We start from the raw sequence: 16,357 nt of genomic DNA, 5'->3' as shown, positions 1-16,357 counted from the left end.
ACTTGACTAGATGCCATTCTCTGAGCTAGCGCCACCGGGAACGATTTCCTGTGTTTTGATATACCTTACGTACCAAGAGCAGTAAAAAAAAAAAAGAAGTACTCGTTGCCTTCGTGAAAACAGGTAGCATGGACTACCAGTTTTTCGAGGCTGCGACACGGCCGAAACCGTTATAGCGGCGAAATTTATTTGCTTCTCCAAACATGAGACTAAAGTACCCGCGTAGTATAGCAGTGCTGTGAATCTTACCAGCGACGATGCACCTCTCCAGAAGCCCGTCGGATTTCTCTTCTAGGAGGGTGTTGAGGCACGCGGTGCTCGCCATGAAGTACGTGATCCTGCGGGGACGAAGGCATTGAACTGTTAGTATTGCTCAGGTGCTGTTCTGTATGCCTGCCAGAAAAGAACATCGCACCAAGGCCATTATACTTTCATGTCAACGAAAACATGCTCGTTGCTTGTGTGGAAGCAGATGCAAAGAATGAAACGTAAAACTGATGCAAGAAGCAGCAGCACCTCTGTTCACGCGCCAATGCCAATGTACCATGCCGGGCACGGGCCCCCTCCCCCCATGGCATGGCATAGAGAGTGAAAAATGGCCATTTCAAGGGAAGGGAGGGCTCTCCCGAAATCAAGGATGTGCCTTGATTTTTTGATGCACGCCTGCAATGGTCACTGTGGCGCTGGTTTAAGATAACTTCTTGTTGATGTCCACTGTATGCTTAACCCTCCAGTTCGCTGGAACAAACCGCTTTCCCGGGGCGAATTTTTTTTTTGTATTTATAAAAGTTCTCGCTGCGTGTTAAACCCCTCCCCCATAGATTTCCTGGATTTCCGAGAGCAGGGGCCTCAAACGCATCTCAGCTGGCGGTCACAAAATGTAGTCAGTCGAGGACCGGGACAGTGAAGAAGTCGAAGTGAGGAAGGAAGGAGGGACTGCAACGAAACGTCAACAGACGTCGTAATTTGAAAGAGCGTCTTTAATAAATACATATATATGGGTCATAACTGAACGGGATTTGACGGGGTGATATTTTGCCACAGTGACCGCATGGAGTACCTCAGGTAAGGATTGCTTAGGACTAATACCGCATATGTATTGCTTACCCGAACAAAACGTTACCGATCTGAATAGTCACAATAAAATCACTAGGTATTTATTGTCGAGTGCTCGGTGACTTGGCGCCTTCTCCAAACAAACAATTTTCCGACTCCGGTGGTCTACAGCCGTTATTACCCAGACCAATACGGTGGCAAGTGCGAGTTATGCAGGGAACGGGCAGATCTGAGACTGATTTGAGCTTGCCTTCGGGTGTCTCGACAGGGATGATGAGCACCGAGAGGCCGTGCCACTTAGCTCGAACTCGGAGGAGAAACTGTTGGCCGTTCAAATGGCTGAAAACGCCTCCAGGGCTCAAGTGATACTGGCTGCCGTTTAGGGTGGAGGGAGGATTTGGTCTCCCAAACGCAGGACTAAACAAAATTGTTTCACTCTTTCTCTCTCTATACATTTACATCTCTATAGGCGAGGAAATAATGGTGACACCGTTTAACAAAGTCACAAAAGTTTATTTCTGGTGAAGCCGCGCGGACCGCTAGTGACACGTCCGCAAGCAGCTTGTTTGAGACCACCGACCCAAAAGTTGAGCATCAGGGACGTCATCCGAGGGTTGCAGCTTTGATCCCGGCCGGCGGCAAGTTGTCTTTCCGTCCACTTTTCAACATTTATATCATCACAGTAGGTAATACAGAAGAGTACATATTGCGTCTCCGATACATTCCTTGGCATCACGAATTTCCTAGAGTTGGTTTAATTACGTTGCAACTACTGATGATTCTCTCTTAAGACGTGCGAGGCTGTGAGTGGCTACTTTCTATGAGGCACCCTCACACTAGGACGGTGCGGCGTCAGGCGCGAAACAGCCTTGGCACGACAGTGTTTTTCGTTTCTGCTGAACACCTGCATTTTTGGCCGTTCGATCGAGTTCTAGGCAGTTGGGATGGAAAGAAATGTTTCGTTCTGTCGCATTTCTTTAAAAGTGGTGGTAGAACGAAGGGTAATAAAGAGTAACTAGAACATCAATGATGTAATCAATAACCATTCTAGCCATTTTTTATTACCACCGAGGTGAGAGCGTGATGAAAAGAGCGCGAGGTGTTGTTGGTGTTTCTTTCACCCCCCTGCATACACGTGCAATCTATCAAATATTCAATAGCAACGCTGAACCGAGGTGAAGGTACATACGTGAGGATCATGCCCGGGGCAACGAATTCGCTAAAGGTTGCGCTCTTGCTGCCAATGACGGGATCTTCGAACTGCGTGTTGAGAGAGAGAACACGTGTGAAAGGAATCGGGAGGAAGGCACGGGTCGAGTGATCGAATGCCACCGTGCCTGCAGACGTGCACACTCACCACAAGGACATCAGCAGCGGCGAACTTATTGGGCAGAAAATCCGGCAGCGTCACTTCCAGAGAGAACCTCAGGTACGACTCTATGGTCAGGAAGACTTGCTGATCTGCAACACCGGCGGCGGGTGATGCGCTTTAGTTGCGGTAGAGATAGCGATTTTCTTATGCTGCTGGAGTCCCGGGGAAGTTATCTTCACGGGTGAGCAGCAGAGCGCAATTACAAAACACGGATACGCATGCGATATGGGTGACACTAATTTATCTTAGAACACGAAGTTGCTTGCGCACAAGCCTGGTTTAGGGTTAAAGGCACCGACAGCTCGCCGGAGCGTCTGACTACATCGTCGTAGAATTGAAAAGACCCTGAGCCATAGTGACAGATGTCGTGTTTACGTGACGACTGACACCGCATTGAACACGAACGGCAATAAAACGCCCCATTTTTTTTTACTCGCTCGTTCATATATACATACATGTGTCTGTATAGTACGCATGCACAAGGCACTGCTCCGGCAGGGATGGTAAATGACAAGATATTAACCAGACAGCGCAAACACGATTATGCCACAACAGATTCTACTTCGCGTTGTGAGCAGGATTTACGTCTTTAAATCGGATTGTTTAAAAGTAAAAAAAAAAGAAGAAAGAAAATTGGTATGTCGCACGACCTAGAAGAAGAGCTTTGAAGGTGGATTATGAAGACGATCACTTTGCTGTGCGTATAGTCGCGTAGATTGATGTTGTCATGGGCGTCATAATTAGTCCTCATGCAGAAATCGAGTAAATTTGTTGCAATGGTTCATACCCGTTGCGATATTATTATCCACCCTCGCTCTATTGTGTGCTGCCTACGAGGTAAATAAACGTTGCACGGTGAGAAGTGTCTGCATACCTTCGCGACAGCCAGTGGATAATGTTGGGCTGCTGTGCATGCGCGCGGATCGAGTGAACGCATGAGCAGTAAACGCCCGCGTTCGAACGCCAGCTCGCTCGCTGTTTGCAACATGTGCGGTCATGTGTGCATATGGCAACGTTGCATACGACTTGATGTTCGCCTTAGATAGAAAAATTCCGATTACAATTCTTTCGGAACATCTTTCATTATCCCGTTAACTTGATTAACGTTATTAGGCACTCCTACCGGTAAGCTTTTTGTTGTGCTAAAGAAAATTGGTAGTCGGTTTATGTAAGATACTCACTATAAATTCTTATGAAACGTGGTAAATAAAAGCATATCATGCTCTAGCCGTGCTTAGTATACTTCCGCAACTAAATCAATGTCGTGCACTGCTTAGGGCTTGCACCTTGGCCTCTATTGGGGAAGAGATCACACAAAGAACAGATTGAGAAAGCGTCGCTTTAGATATCCAAACTAGACACATTGGTTCCTTTGAAATTCAAACAAGACAGTTGAACATGATGCGTCAAGTAAGTCATCGAATAAAGAATTTCGTTTGAACTCAAGGTTGCCGCTGGATAAATTTGAAAAGGAGCCACAGCTCAAGCTAAAAGTTGCCTAAGTAGCCAAACCGTTTATTCTTACTGCAGTGTTTGTTGCCAAATGCTAGAAAAGCGGTATTATGTAAATAACTTTTATGCGCATGCATCGGATGACACGTCAGAAAACCTTGGAGATTGATAGTTGATGGTTCTTCTGCTGCTGCTGATGATTAACTATCAGACGCTGTGTAATGGGTGGGTCTTTAAAACACCCACACGTTGCTCTACACAAATCTTTTAGCGCCTGCGCTATTCCACGCTTCTGCTACGCAACGCGTCAAGAAAGCTCCTTCCACCATACATGAGAATTTATTATTATTATTATTATTATTATTATTACTTTTTGGTCAAAGCTATTTCAACAAATATTGTGGCTGTGTGGTAGAAAACCTTCTTGCCACGCAGACGGTCTGGGCTTGATGTTCACTCTGGCCCTGGAATTTTTATCATTTATTTTAATTACATCTTTCAATTTTATGGTCACAACAAATGACGCCGACGCCGGAATTTCTGTGAAACGAGCTCTTTAACGCTCTCGCTTTAATAGTTACTAAATGTACCGAAAGAGTTCAAAAGTAGTTAGAAAGTATATATAGTCCTCTGAGAAACCACTAGAATAGTATTATTACCTCCTCCAACAACACTGAGAATTGATAGCGATTAGGATGTAGCCCTCACCACACACTGTTAATTACGCTCAACGATCTACACTTTCACATGAGTGAGTGCAACTGTGGTTATAACCACTTTCATTTTGCAATTTTCAGCGTTTTTTTTTCTATAAAAAGCCGGTTAAATACGTTTTCCCAACGCTCGTCGTTATGTGAAATCTTTTACTGTCTCGAGGGTCAGACGCTCATAACACTTCTCTACAAGCTAACTTTTGTGCGGCCCGTGGCCTCATAGATCAGCTCTCGCTCTGGCGGAGCTTATGGTCATATGCGTGGGCACAAGCACGGCCGGGCTAGACTGCACCTGCGCGTCCGCTTGGAAGCGCGCGCAGGTGATGTCTAGCTCGGCCATGGCACAAGGTGGTAGAAAAATCGACCCCACCCTCCTTCCCTCATAGTCACATAAGAAAAGAACCGGTGCAAAGCCTGCCCATAAATTGACTTAACAGGGAGGGGGGCGTTGCCACAACCTCCCCTTTCCCCCTTGAAGGTGAGTCCTGATTACGGTGGCGGCGTGTTTGCATTCGTTGCATCGTATCATAGGCCAAGCGGAGGGCCGCCACTGTTCTGCTCGCTATGAACGAACGCGTATTCGGCACATACACGGGCTGAATTGTGTAGCGAGAACGTCACCGTACTGGACATGTCCAGGTAGACGTGCACCGAGGAGAAGTCGACGAGCTCTTTGGAGAGCTTGGCGGCGGGCGAGTAGCGTTCCGCTATGCTCCTGGTGATGTTGCTCCTCATGTGGATGACGCCGTACGTCTCGCCGTCTCTCACAGAGTTCAGGGCCGCCTGCAAGTTGTCGAACTTCACCTGCACCAGTGGAGGTCGACGTCTCACGGCCGTGTTACGCAGTTGCCCGCATACCACTCAGTCCATGCGAGTTGACGATGCTCAGCCCCGCGCACGCGGCTATCGTTGCAGAATAACAATGTCGATCGCAAAGCAACGCTGCCACAACTTTCTTTGCTATGGTACAATCTTGTCGCATGAAAATCTTTTCTGAAAATATTGCCAGTTCGTTTAAGAAGTGTCCCAAACTGTTGTTCATAACTAAACATGATATCGCGAGAGATAATAATGATTGCTAAGGTCTGACGTCCCAAAACCACCATATGATTTTAGGGGTTGTATGCGTATATATTGAAGGGAGCATTGTTTCGGTGTGTGGAATACTTATTCTTTGGCGCTCGACTGCTGAACAGGCCGCATTGTCGATTATGGTGAAAATGCTTGAGGCCCGTGTTCTTAGGTTTAAGTGCACGTCCAAGAACTACGGGTGGTCGCAATGTCCGTAGTCTTCCTCTAGGGTGTCTCTCATAATCACATCGTCGTTTTGGCATTATTATTATCATTTAACTACTAACATGCGCTGCGCCGCTTTTTTGTTCGAGTGAGTAATCAAGTGGAGGGGTAAGTGTCCTGCACCTGAGGCAGTATCCTGCCGTCGATGTGTGCCAGGAACTCGAGGCTGAACAGCTTGACGTTGGGCGTGGTCGGCTCCTCGTTGACGACGGCGATGTGCAGGTCGAACGGCGTGTTGCCCACGATGGAGCAGAAGATGCTCACCTCGATGGAGGGCAGCAGGAAGCTGTACAGCAGGAGGGCCACGCTGCGACGCAGCTTCACCACGTTCTTGTAGAAGATGGCGCCGATGCGCGCCAGCGACCGGTCGATGTCCTTGCGCTCGAATCTGCGGTAGCTGGTGCGCGCGCGCGCCACAGACGCCATGAACGACAGCGTACTCGAGTCCTTCAGGCTTGAGGCGTCGCCCGCCTCGTTCCTCCTTTCCGGCGCATTGGTCGTGTCCGTCGAGGTGGCCAGGATGAGGAAGACCTGCACGGAGGAGACTTCGACTCGATTCACTTCATGTGGCATTTTCTGCGTGATGTATCAACCTAGAAGGGTACCTGCTTGGGCCAGTTGGTATTCGTTGTTGCGTTATTTCGCATGGCTCAGAAGACGAAGGCTGAACCACGAACACAAGCGCAAAATTTGAAGAGAACTTAATGGACGGAATTGCGATGCTTTTATGCAATCGCGTTTCATCGTCAGGAAAAAAAAAGAAAAGAAAGTTTACGAAATTAATTACAAAAAAGAAGTGTACTCATACCGGCGAAACACGCACATATGCCATATCTATGAATTCGAAATTCCCCGCATATCTTTCTATGGCGTTTTTTTGTTGTTTTTGTAAATATGAAGCGCGATAGCATAAAATCATAATGTGTCCGTCGAATAATATAAATTAGCGCTTGCGTTGGTGTGGTTCAGTCTTCGTCTTCCAAGCGGTACGCAATAACGTAACAATGTCACGTATCACGGTTCTAACGTTGTCACATATTAACGTGACAACGTTGAAAAACCCGTGTCACAGAAAACGTGGTGTCGGCGTTGTCGGCGTTGTCTGTGAACGTGAAATCGCGATGGATGCAAATAAAATGCATTCGCCTAGCACGGCAGGCGAAAAACATCCTCTCAATACGAAAATGTTTCTGCACCTATCGTCGTTTTGCACTGCCTTCAAGATTGGTGGAATCGGAAGCACTCTGCATATCTCATCTGCTTTTACACAGCCTACCTAATCACCCGCCCTTGACCAAGCAAATATACCACGATTCACGTCATGATAACTTCACAAATTTTGTCGATCTATGACGCCATGAGGACGTCATATGGTGACATCATCACTTGATGATTTTCTCCATCACCTCTCTGCGTTGACAACGACACCAAAAATCAACTTTCGCGTTTGAATCGGTGTTCGAGCCGGAACAGATCCCCAGCATTCTACGTGGCAGCGAAGTGTTATACCACGGAGCCGCGCCAGTGCTCACTTCTACTTAGGAAAATGGCTCTGCGGAGACGCCATGTTGGTCGAGGAGTCGCGTTAACAGGGGTAATATTGCGTGGCAGAAGCGTTTACTCACGCCAGTCGTCAGACCATGTGACTAGTTGAAGGCTGCCCATCGACTGCTCGTTCATGATTCACAAAAATCCAGATCATCAGTAAATGCGTTCAGCTAAGTAAGTGGGCGTGTCGCCTCCCCATGTCGGCAAGCTCACTTTTGAGCAGACTAATCGTCATAACTCTGACTACGTCCAGTGCAGAGCAAATACTTCTCCCACCGTTCTGCCGCCAATCAACCCGCTCATGTGCTTCCTGCTGCCGCGTTTATACCCGCAACCTTCTCATCTACCCGCCTAATTTTCTGTCTCCCCCTTACGCAAACTCCCTCAGATCGAGACGCGAGTCGGAGCCCGCTTGAGAAAAAAAAAATTGCGAGTTTGAGTGATTCCGGCTGGGGAAAATTTTGACCCTTACTATCAGCGTTGCGTCGGCTCCCGCTTGTGCCCACACCGAACCACGCATACTTCAATGCACCAGCGCTCAAGCTCAGCATTTTTTTTTATCAGAGGCACGAGTTACAGAGGACGGATGCGTAATCTCCGTCCCCGCCATCGCCAAAAACTTTGAGAATTCTTGAAAAAAAAAAAGCGGTGTGAGTCATCTCTTACAATAAAAATGTCCTGACTGATATCTCACGCTTTAACGTAGGCGATCAAAAGGCGCCAAGTGTATAGTATCGATTACGCGACATATTGGTGCTAAAGAGCGTGGACATGCTTGAAGAAGCCTTGAAGGATGAACTTGTCGGCTAGTTGGTTGATCGTATCGTAGAAGGAACAGCGCGAAAGACCACGACAGAGAAGACACTCATACAGCCGCTCGTAGTGCTGCATGTAGTTGTATGTGTGCATTTTCTGCCCAACTCTTCGAAACACTACAAGCCGCAGATTATTTCGACATACGTTTGTGTCTTCTAATTGCTGGGCACTGTATGTGAGGCGCCAGCTATGTTGAATTTTATTTGATAATTTCAGGTTCGTTGGGATTTCCAATCTTCCCTGTGTCGTCGCTCGTGAAATATCGTTGATTCGTTGTAAGTACACTCCTATGCGAATGATCCGGTCGTTAATGATGGCGCGCTGGGGCGGCTTAAGTGGGCTACGATAAAACATGGTGTGCCTGTGAATTGGCTCTCAAGCGTGCATGGTGCTGTGGCGGGCTCTTGTTTGGTCAATGGGGTTCACAGACGTGTGTACGTCCGCTCCAAAAATTGATTCAGTAATTCTATCTTCACTTCAAACAATTGGCACTGATCGAGAAGATAAACGAGTTCGATATTTTTGTTCAAAACCGTTACTCATCTGTCATATGCTAAACGGGTTCATTGGTCATCCCCGTTACCAAAGTGAAATGGCTAACAATTTTAGAATACCACATTTATTGTCACACAGGGCTTAGGTGACGCGCGGCTTCTACATGTCATAATAGTTTACGTGCCTGGTTGTACAGCATTTCATACACTTGACCAAACCAACATTTCGTTTAGAGGGTGCGGTTCGAGGCGAGGAAAAAACGTGTGCAAACACGTCGGTGTATCGAACCAATAGAGTTTCGGAGATGCCGTCTCATCCCTTCTAACTGCGTTTTTTTTTTCTACGGCCTGCCGGTGATTCTCACGAGACTTCGAAGACTCGATGCACGACTGGTATGTTCGTGTGTAGAAAGCTGCACAACGACACGTAAACTTTGGGGTATCTAAAATTTATTCACCTAAAATAGTGGTATTCCGCATCTGTATTTTCTGACATCATACATTGTTTAGGCAAAGGACCCCCGCGAAGTTCCTGTAAAGCGGGAGACCTTCGCGCGGGTCCAGTATACCGCCTCCTTCAAAGCTTCACCGCACCTCTTCCAAGTTGTCGGTGTTGTGTCGTCGCATGAGCACGTCGGGCGGGTCTTCGGACAGGATGACGCCGTGCCGCAAGAAAGCGACGGTGGACGCCAGTCTCGCCTCGTCGATGTAATGCGTCGTGATGATGATGGACATGCGCTGCCGTTCGGCCAGCGCCACCATGTGCTCCCAGATGTTCATGCGGAGCACCGGGTCGATACCGACGGTCGGCTCGTCCAAGATCAGCAGTGGTGGATTGTGGATCAGTGACACGGCCAGAGAAACGCGACGCTTCTGGCCGCCGCTCAGGTACGACACGAGCCGCTTTGGGTCCGGCAGTTCCAGGAAGGAGACGAGGAACTCCGCGCGCTGCTGAGCCACATCGGGCGACAGGTCGTAGAGGTGGGCGAAGAAGTACATCGTCTCCTCGACGGAGAAGGCGTCGAAGAGGGCCGCCTCCTGCGGCATGTAGCCCACGTTGGCGCCGGGTATCTTGGAGCCTCTGGTTCCCGGCTCGTAACCGAACACCCGGATGTTTCCCTCCTGGAAGCGCTTGCGTCCCATGATGCATCGCAGCAGGGTGGTCTTGCCGCAGCCCGAAGAGCCGAGCAGCGCGTAGATGGCGCCGCGTTGCACGGTCATGTCGACGCCACGGAATATGTCCACCCGGTTGGTGTCGCTGCCGTACCAGAGTTGGAGGCCCCTGACCCGAACGGCCGGGGTCTTGCCACGGGAGCGCTTGGAGCCGGTGTCGGTTTGTGCGCCATTGGGGACGGCGACGACGAGTTCGGGAGCTTCGCCGCCCGCGTGACCCTTGCTGGTTGCCTGGGCTTCGCTCTGCGCGACTGAAGGAACGACCTGGGCAGCCGAACCTTCGGCGGACGTGTCAGGCTCGGTCGGAACGTAGTCACCCATCGCCAGAGAAAGAGAGACGACCTTCGCAGTGGCAGCAGCGTTTTGTGACGAGAAAGAGCTTTAGCCACAACCGCATGAGGCAGCCGAGCTGTTCAAGAGAGAGGTTCGGAGCCAAGATGGGACTACGTCTTTCTCGAATGACACGAAGTTCTTCTCGATTCGAGAGCGCGTGGGATCATGATGATGATATCCTTTTTCTGGTGGCGCGTGTGAATGCGCCACGCGCGCATGCACGACCGCATACTTCTTCTTTGTCAAAAGAAGCCCATGCGCGTGGTATGCCTTCGATTTAGAACTGCGTTGGGTTGTAGTCAAAGGGACGTCTGCAGTCCTGGTTTTGATTACACAAATGAAACAAAAAGACTACCAGGTTAATTTATTTTCATTGTTTCATATTCTTGGCTCCAAATCCGTCACTTTCTTCGCTATAAATCTCACCTGATAGTCTGACAACTTGCTTGTCTTGCAATTTCATTTATTCGATGTGTTCTTGTCCCAAATTTCCCACTGTTTTGCATCGTAAACTACTACGCGTAACAATATCGCACGTGCACATAGCTGTTGACTCCCACTGTTAACTCCCATCGTCATTTGCACTCATTCCACTCTCGAAATAGCGATACACCAGCTCTTCGCCTCTGTAAGAGGCACTTGTGGCCAGCTAAAGCTATCTGAAACATTGACGCGATAGCGTGAAAGAACTCGTTTCGCAGAAATCATGGTGTCGCCGTCGGTGTCGTTGATTACGAGCGAAAAGTTATTGTTCGTGACCAAAAATCTGTGTAATGTACAAATAAAATAAGTGATAAACTTCAATTGCAGTGAGAATTGAATTCAGACCTCCTACGCACGTGGCAAACAGGTGTTCTACCATTGAGCAACGCCATTGTTTCAAACTGCTTCGCTTCTTCATATTGCTAGAGGGTATCAGAACACGGCTGTGGCGGCTGCATTTCCGATGGAGGCGGAAATGTTGTAGGCCCGTGTACTCAGATTTGGGTGCACGTTAAAGAACCCCAGGTGGTCAAAATTTCCGGAGCCCTCCACTACGGCGTCTCTCATAATCAAATAGTGGTTTTGGGACGTTAAACCCCACAAATCAATCAATCAATCAGGGTATCAGAACAGCGGAGGGCTCGGACCGGCCACAGTACCAGTGTACAGAAAGGGAAGCCCGAACAGGGTCAATCCGTTTGCGGTACTGCGGTCGGTAGTCTGCACTGTGTTGTCGTTTTAAGAGCTGCGCATGGCTCCATCAAAGTGGTTTGGACTCTAATTGCCGCTTCCCGCTTGAAAGGACGGAGTTCAAATCGGAGCTGGAATGTCGAGTTTCATTTTTTTTAGTGCAACTTTGTTATTTACGTAAACAGATATTGCGTACTTTCGAGGGCAAACCAAGAATGTTTGTTTTGAACTGCTGTAAAGAATAGTTCATTACATCTTGATGCCAAATCTGGAACGCAATGGCAGAGCAATGCATAACCTGGTGGTTAAATTTGTCCAAGATTTACTTCTATATCGCCTAGTCACAAGAACCGTTTGCAATAAAGTTTGTGTGCAAAAAATAAAGCTAGTTTTAATTTAATATACCTTCATATTACTTTTACACTCGGCAAACAAGCATCGCGAATCTCAAGAACGTGATCCATCTGAAGCAGATCTGAAGCCTCTAATTCCCATCATTCCCATGCGGGTACAAGCGCCGCTGAAGGAGCCCGCGTAGACACTAGCGCCGGATTCCACTCTAGGTATAATTGTATGAAAACTCCCAAGCATTTCCCCGAGGGTGAACATCGTTAAGTGCGAATACACGGGGTGATGCTATGAGGGGTATTTATTAATTCGCACTATTATATTTATTAATCCCACTATGGTGCCTTTATGGTGTAATGGTTCCCGGGAATCGCAATTTGATCACACGGGGGAGTTTACGTTAACTCACTGGCGAATGCCAACGGATTTTAACTTTACTCCCCCTCACGACCCGCTCTCGATGGGAGACAGAGAGAAGGCGGGCGCGCGAGAGAGAGGGGTGCGCGCGCAGCTGCAGCGAGCGAGGAGGGCGGAGGAGCGAGCGAAGGGGGAGGGGGTATAAGGCGCGTTACTGACACCGATATCAGCGTCGCGTCCGTGGCTTATTCGGTAGAGCGTCGCGCTGCGGCCCGCCAAGTCCTCTTTCTTTTAAAGATAGAGAGAAGACTGCGGACGCCGCCGACGGCGGTGGATGGTTTGGGGTCGCTTATAAAGTGTATTCACACTTAAAACTCTATGCGGGGCGTCTTATGGCGCGAGACATGACCCGCCGCGCCGAACTGGCACATGCCTCTCGCACAATAGAAAACACACTGCCGCAGAACGGGATGTGCTCACTAGCTATAATGCAATAAGAGTATCTTAACGCCAGAAGGATATTCCCGCTGCTGAGTCCCAGGCTAAACAAAAGGCACGGCGTCGCCTGGAGACAGCTGCAGACGAACGCCGTTAATAGCCCAGTCCGCTTGAAACATATATCCGGACTAACATCAGGTAGACCGTTACAATTGTACCAAGAAGGGCCAACAACACTTGTTGTCGTATAGGCGCCAAAATGATGGCAGTTACTCCGCAGACCCTGTCGTCAAGGTGGGCCACCGCTTTGCACAGTTCAGACCTCGGCATCCAAAAGTGGGCAGACCAGCAAGCTCTTGATGTGGCGTTGAGGAGAGGTCTTGGCTTTCCCCCGTGAGATACCTAAGCCGGGGTAGCGTTAAACTTTGCCCGACGTTCAGTAAAGTTGTATCCATCCATACGTACCAACTGAAGCCAGTTTTAAGAAAAAGGAAAACAACGCAGCTAGAAGGAGGCACATGAACAAATTAAAAAGTTCACAGCTACGGTACAAACGCGGGCGTTGCGCTTTTGTTAAAATCACAGCTCTGAACGTAAAATTTTTATTTTCTTATGTTCTCGCTAATTGCAGCCGACTTTGAAATAGTTCACCATAGTGTGCCGAAAGTTGGTCGACAACCAAAAATAGGCCAGGGTGGCCGGTTTCATCGTCTGTGTTTAAACTGGCTGCTTCCAGCTCGAGTATAATTCAAATAAAACTTCGGTTGGGCCTTGTATGGTAAATAACTTTTAAGCTGAATACTTCTCGAAAAAGTAGAACGAACCACAAAGACGGTATGCGACGAGTGCTGGCACTGTGCTTGTATCATCTTTTGATGGTTCGTTCTTGCTTTACTCTGATGTTATTGCCTTAAACGCATAGGCCTACCCCACGGCCGGCCCACTGCATTGGCAGCCACTAAAAATAATGCAAACTTACGAGTCACGAACACACGGCACGAAGGGAACGAGGAGTTCGCGCTGACAAAGAAGACGCCAGACACTGTAAGGGTGATCGCGCAGCGCCATTTTAATATTGTATGCCGTCAATAGTCTTTAAAACAGAGCGCGTATGTACAAGTAAGAGCAGGTGTAGGCTAGCTTCGTAGTCGGAAGGCGACCGCGGCGAAGATGAGGAAGACGGCGCACCAGGCACCGGAGACGACGAAGCCGAGCCAGACTTCGGTGTGAGCGATGCCCCAGCCGCGAGAGAGGATGCAGCGAAGAGACTCGGTCGGGATGGTCTGCGGCAGGCCGTAGCTCAGGTAGCGCATGTAATACGGCATCGCCTGCGTCGGCCAAACCACACCTGCAGCAAGTGGAGAACAATTATAACGCTTGCATGACAACAAATAACAGAATTAAATGTCGGAGTTAATGATGAACTTCGGCCATTCCGAATTCACAGAATGCTCACAGCGCACAATATACAGGGCGTTCTTTCAGAAGCAATACAGATTAACATGGAAATCCTATTATAGTAAGGCAGTAGTACGGAAAAACCCAGCTAGTCGGTACGAACGAATTATGAAAACGCAAACATGGGGACAGGCGAGTGAGATGACATAGCGCCTGTTTCATCTGTGTTGTTTGCACTAGTCCACGAAATAGTATGGCTCCTGTCATATTGGCACATGAACTCCGCACCAAGGTGGCTCAAATGAAACTGCGGTGTCGTGACCAGGATTTTGGGACATGTGCACGTAGTAGGAACTCCCGTCGGCGAAAGTGATGGCGTGCCGTAACCGAATGGCAAATAGGCGAAAAGATCATATCTGACGAAAAAAAAAAGCTACTTATCAAAAACAACCCACGGTTCTATACAGACGGGACGCATTTGAATAGTCTGACAAAGTTACAGTGTCGCACTATAAATCGCGTGGCTCGCAGAGTTGTATTTCACAATGGGATCCCATCTGTCACTGTGCGTGGTGTTAAATTATCCTGGGAAGCCACACGCTTTATAGTGCAATACCGCAGTTTTACCAAAATGTACCTGTGGGTCTCTGCTACACATAACTAGGAGTCATTTTTGATAACCAGCTTTTTTCAAGAGGTGTTTTTTTTTCTCACCCCTTTCCCTTTCAGTTACGGCAGGAGCTGCCATTGCTGCCGCCGAGAGATGGCGCCACGCTCACATGTCTCCGATTCCTGGCACTGCTTACGAAAACTCGTACTATGAATTATTCCCGTGAGTGACGTTGTTTGTATGAGCAAGTTATAGCGCACGACAGTTTATGGAATATCGGTTTTTATAGGAATCTAAAAATTTGCAGTTAATTCTAGATATTCAACCTCTTGTTTTATGGCGATAACGAAACTTATCACGCCCGGCGCACACTTTACGCATACCCTCTGTTGCTTCAAACCGGAAATATGTAAAAAGGAAGTGATGAAATACGAGTTTAAATTTCGATTGTCTTCAGCCAGTCGAATAATGACTATCGATCACTGATAACATGGAGAGGCTGCCTGTATTTGTAAGTACACAGCAGACAGTGATCGCACTTGAATGTGCTTTGTATGTTTGTGCGTCGTATAACAGATGTCGCTACTTGTCGATCGTTTTAGACACTACATCATGTCCTGGGTCCAACAGCCGCGTCATTAAAAAGTGCGTACGTTTCACAACTGAGTGCATTCTCCCCTCCTATGACAGCAGTTTAACAGTGCACCCACCGCAGTTGGGTACCTCAAAAACGCACACGCTAATCCGTAAGACTTATTACACTTGTAACACTAGACAGATTCTCTTTGCGAGTGCGCTAACTCGTGCTTAGTGGCACTACGACAAAGCTGGGGTCTGAGGTGAAAGGAAGTGTCTAGTATTAACCTAGATAGCACGCAGCGATATACTTCCTCACAAAAAGAATGTATACGTAAATCATGCCTCGTGCCCAACCGTTTTTCCAATTGCCGAAACGTCACGATTCTGACGCGTCGACCGGCATGTTTTCGACGTACACAGGACGCATTCACCACGCACCCATGTCCAAAACAAGCCAAATAAATTTCCGCTGGGCTCAAAAACCGGTTGGAAACGTTTTGGGTATGGTTGATGCTTCTAAACATGGGTCGGTTCACATGTGATGCATTGCAGCGCATGTGCCCTGCTGTGTGTATTAAAATACTGAGGCCTCCGCTACGCAGTCGACAGGCCAAATGGTTGGCTGGTTATGTTGATCGGCCCACAGAGGGGTGCGAAAGGTACTGTTACGTTAGATTAGGTGCAGTGATCCAGAAGCGTCCAATGGCCCATGCGGGCACGCGAAATAGTATAATGCTATCTAGACCACAATATATATAGCGCGGTGGACTACAGTAACAGAGCAACGGTATCTCGGCAGCCCAGCTCTTTTGGGAATGCCTAGCCGCTCCATACGACAGACAATATCTGCTCGGTTGCAGCTTGAACGCATAATGACAGCAGAAAACAAGCGCTCTGTCACTTGTTTTTCTTTATTATTTCGGGATCTTTCTTTTTGACGCTGAAAAACGGACTACGCGAGACGTATCGAAGGTATACAGGAAACAAATCAATCGGTGGTTTCTGAAGGGGCCCCCCAACTCTGCGATGATACTATGTCTGCAGCTTATAATTAATGTGACCTTTACTAAAGATAAGGACGACTCTTAGTTGCTGTTGGGGATGAAATGGAAAATGGGTAAGGGGATTACAGGTTGAGGATCAGCTTCATGTCATGCCTTCGGCACGGGTCAGGTGACCTCTCCTACGCCACTAGAAATAG

At 48.2% G+C, this 16,357-nt stretch overlaps 2 protein-coding genes and 1 long non-coding RNA gene across 6 annotated transcripts in view; all 3 read right to left on the bottom strand.

Moving 5' to 3' along the window:
- The window catches only part of LOC142772151 (uncharacterized), a 53,294-nt gene extending 42,331 nt beyond the window's left edge, over positions 1-10,963 (bottom strand). Inside the window, exons 1-3 of the mRNA XM_075874296.1 lie at positions 9,342-10,963; positions 6,013-6,420; positions 5,220-5,397 (exon numbers count right to left, since the gene is read on the bottom strand). Of these exons, the coding sequence (XP_075730411.1) occupies positions 5,220-5,397; positions 6,013-6,420; positions 9,342-10,241 (1,486 nt within the window). The 5' untranslated portion in view covers positions 10,242-10,963. The remainder of the gene's footprint in view (positions 1-5,219; positions 5,398-6,012; positions 6,421-9,341) is intronic.
- Positions 254-2,618, bottom strand: LOC142771502 (uncharacterized). Its single transcript, XR_012885968.1, has 3 exons — positions 2,414-2,618; positions 2,246-2,316; positions 254-338 (listed from the first exon to the last, which is right to left on the bottom strand). It is a non-coding gene; the product is annotated as an uncharacterized LOC142771502 (long non-coding RNA).
- A 2,649-nt stretch (positions 10,964-13,612) lies between the features above and the next one.
- Positions 13,613-16,357, bottom strand: part of snu (ABC-type transporter snustorr) — a 56,137-nt gene continuing 53,392 nt past the window's right edge. For all 4 annotated transcript variants that reach the window (XM_075873027.1, XM_075873028.1, XM_075873029.1 and 1 more), the window contains exon 9: positions 13,613-13,917. In XM_075873027.1, coding sequence (XP_075729142.1) covers positions 13,706-13,917 — 212 coding nt within the window. In that variant the 3' untranslated portion in view covers positions 13,613-13,705. The remainder of the gene's footprint in view (positions 13,918-16,357) is intronic.

Source organism: Rhipicephalus microplus, chromosome 9 (assembly GCF_043290135.1).
Source record: "Rhipicephalus microplus isolate Deutch F79 chromosome 9, USDA_Rmic, whole genome shotgun sequence".
NCBI classification, from domain to species: domain Eukaryota; kingdom Metazoa; phylum Arthropoda; class Arachnida; order Ixodida; family Ixodidae; genus Rhipicephalus; species Rhipicephalus microplus.
The sequence above is the reverse complement of the archived record's forward strand: the minus strand, read 5'-3'. Positions and strand labels throughout refer to the sequence as shown.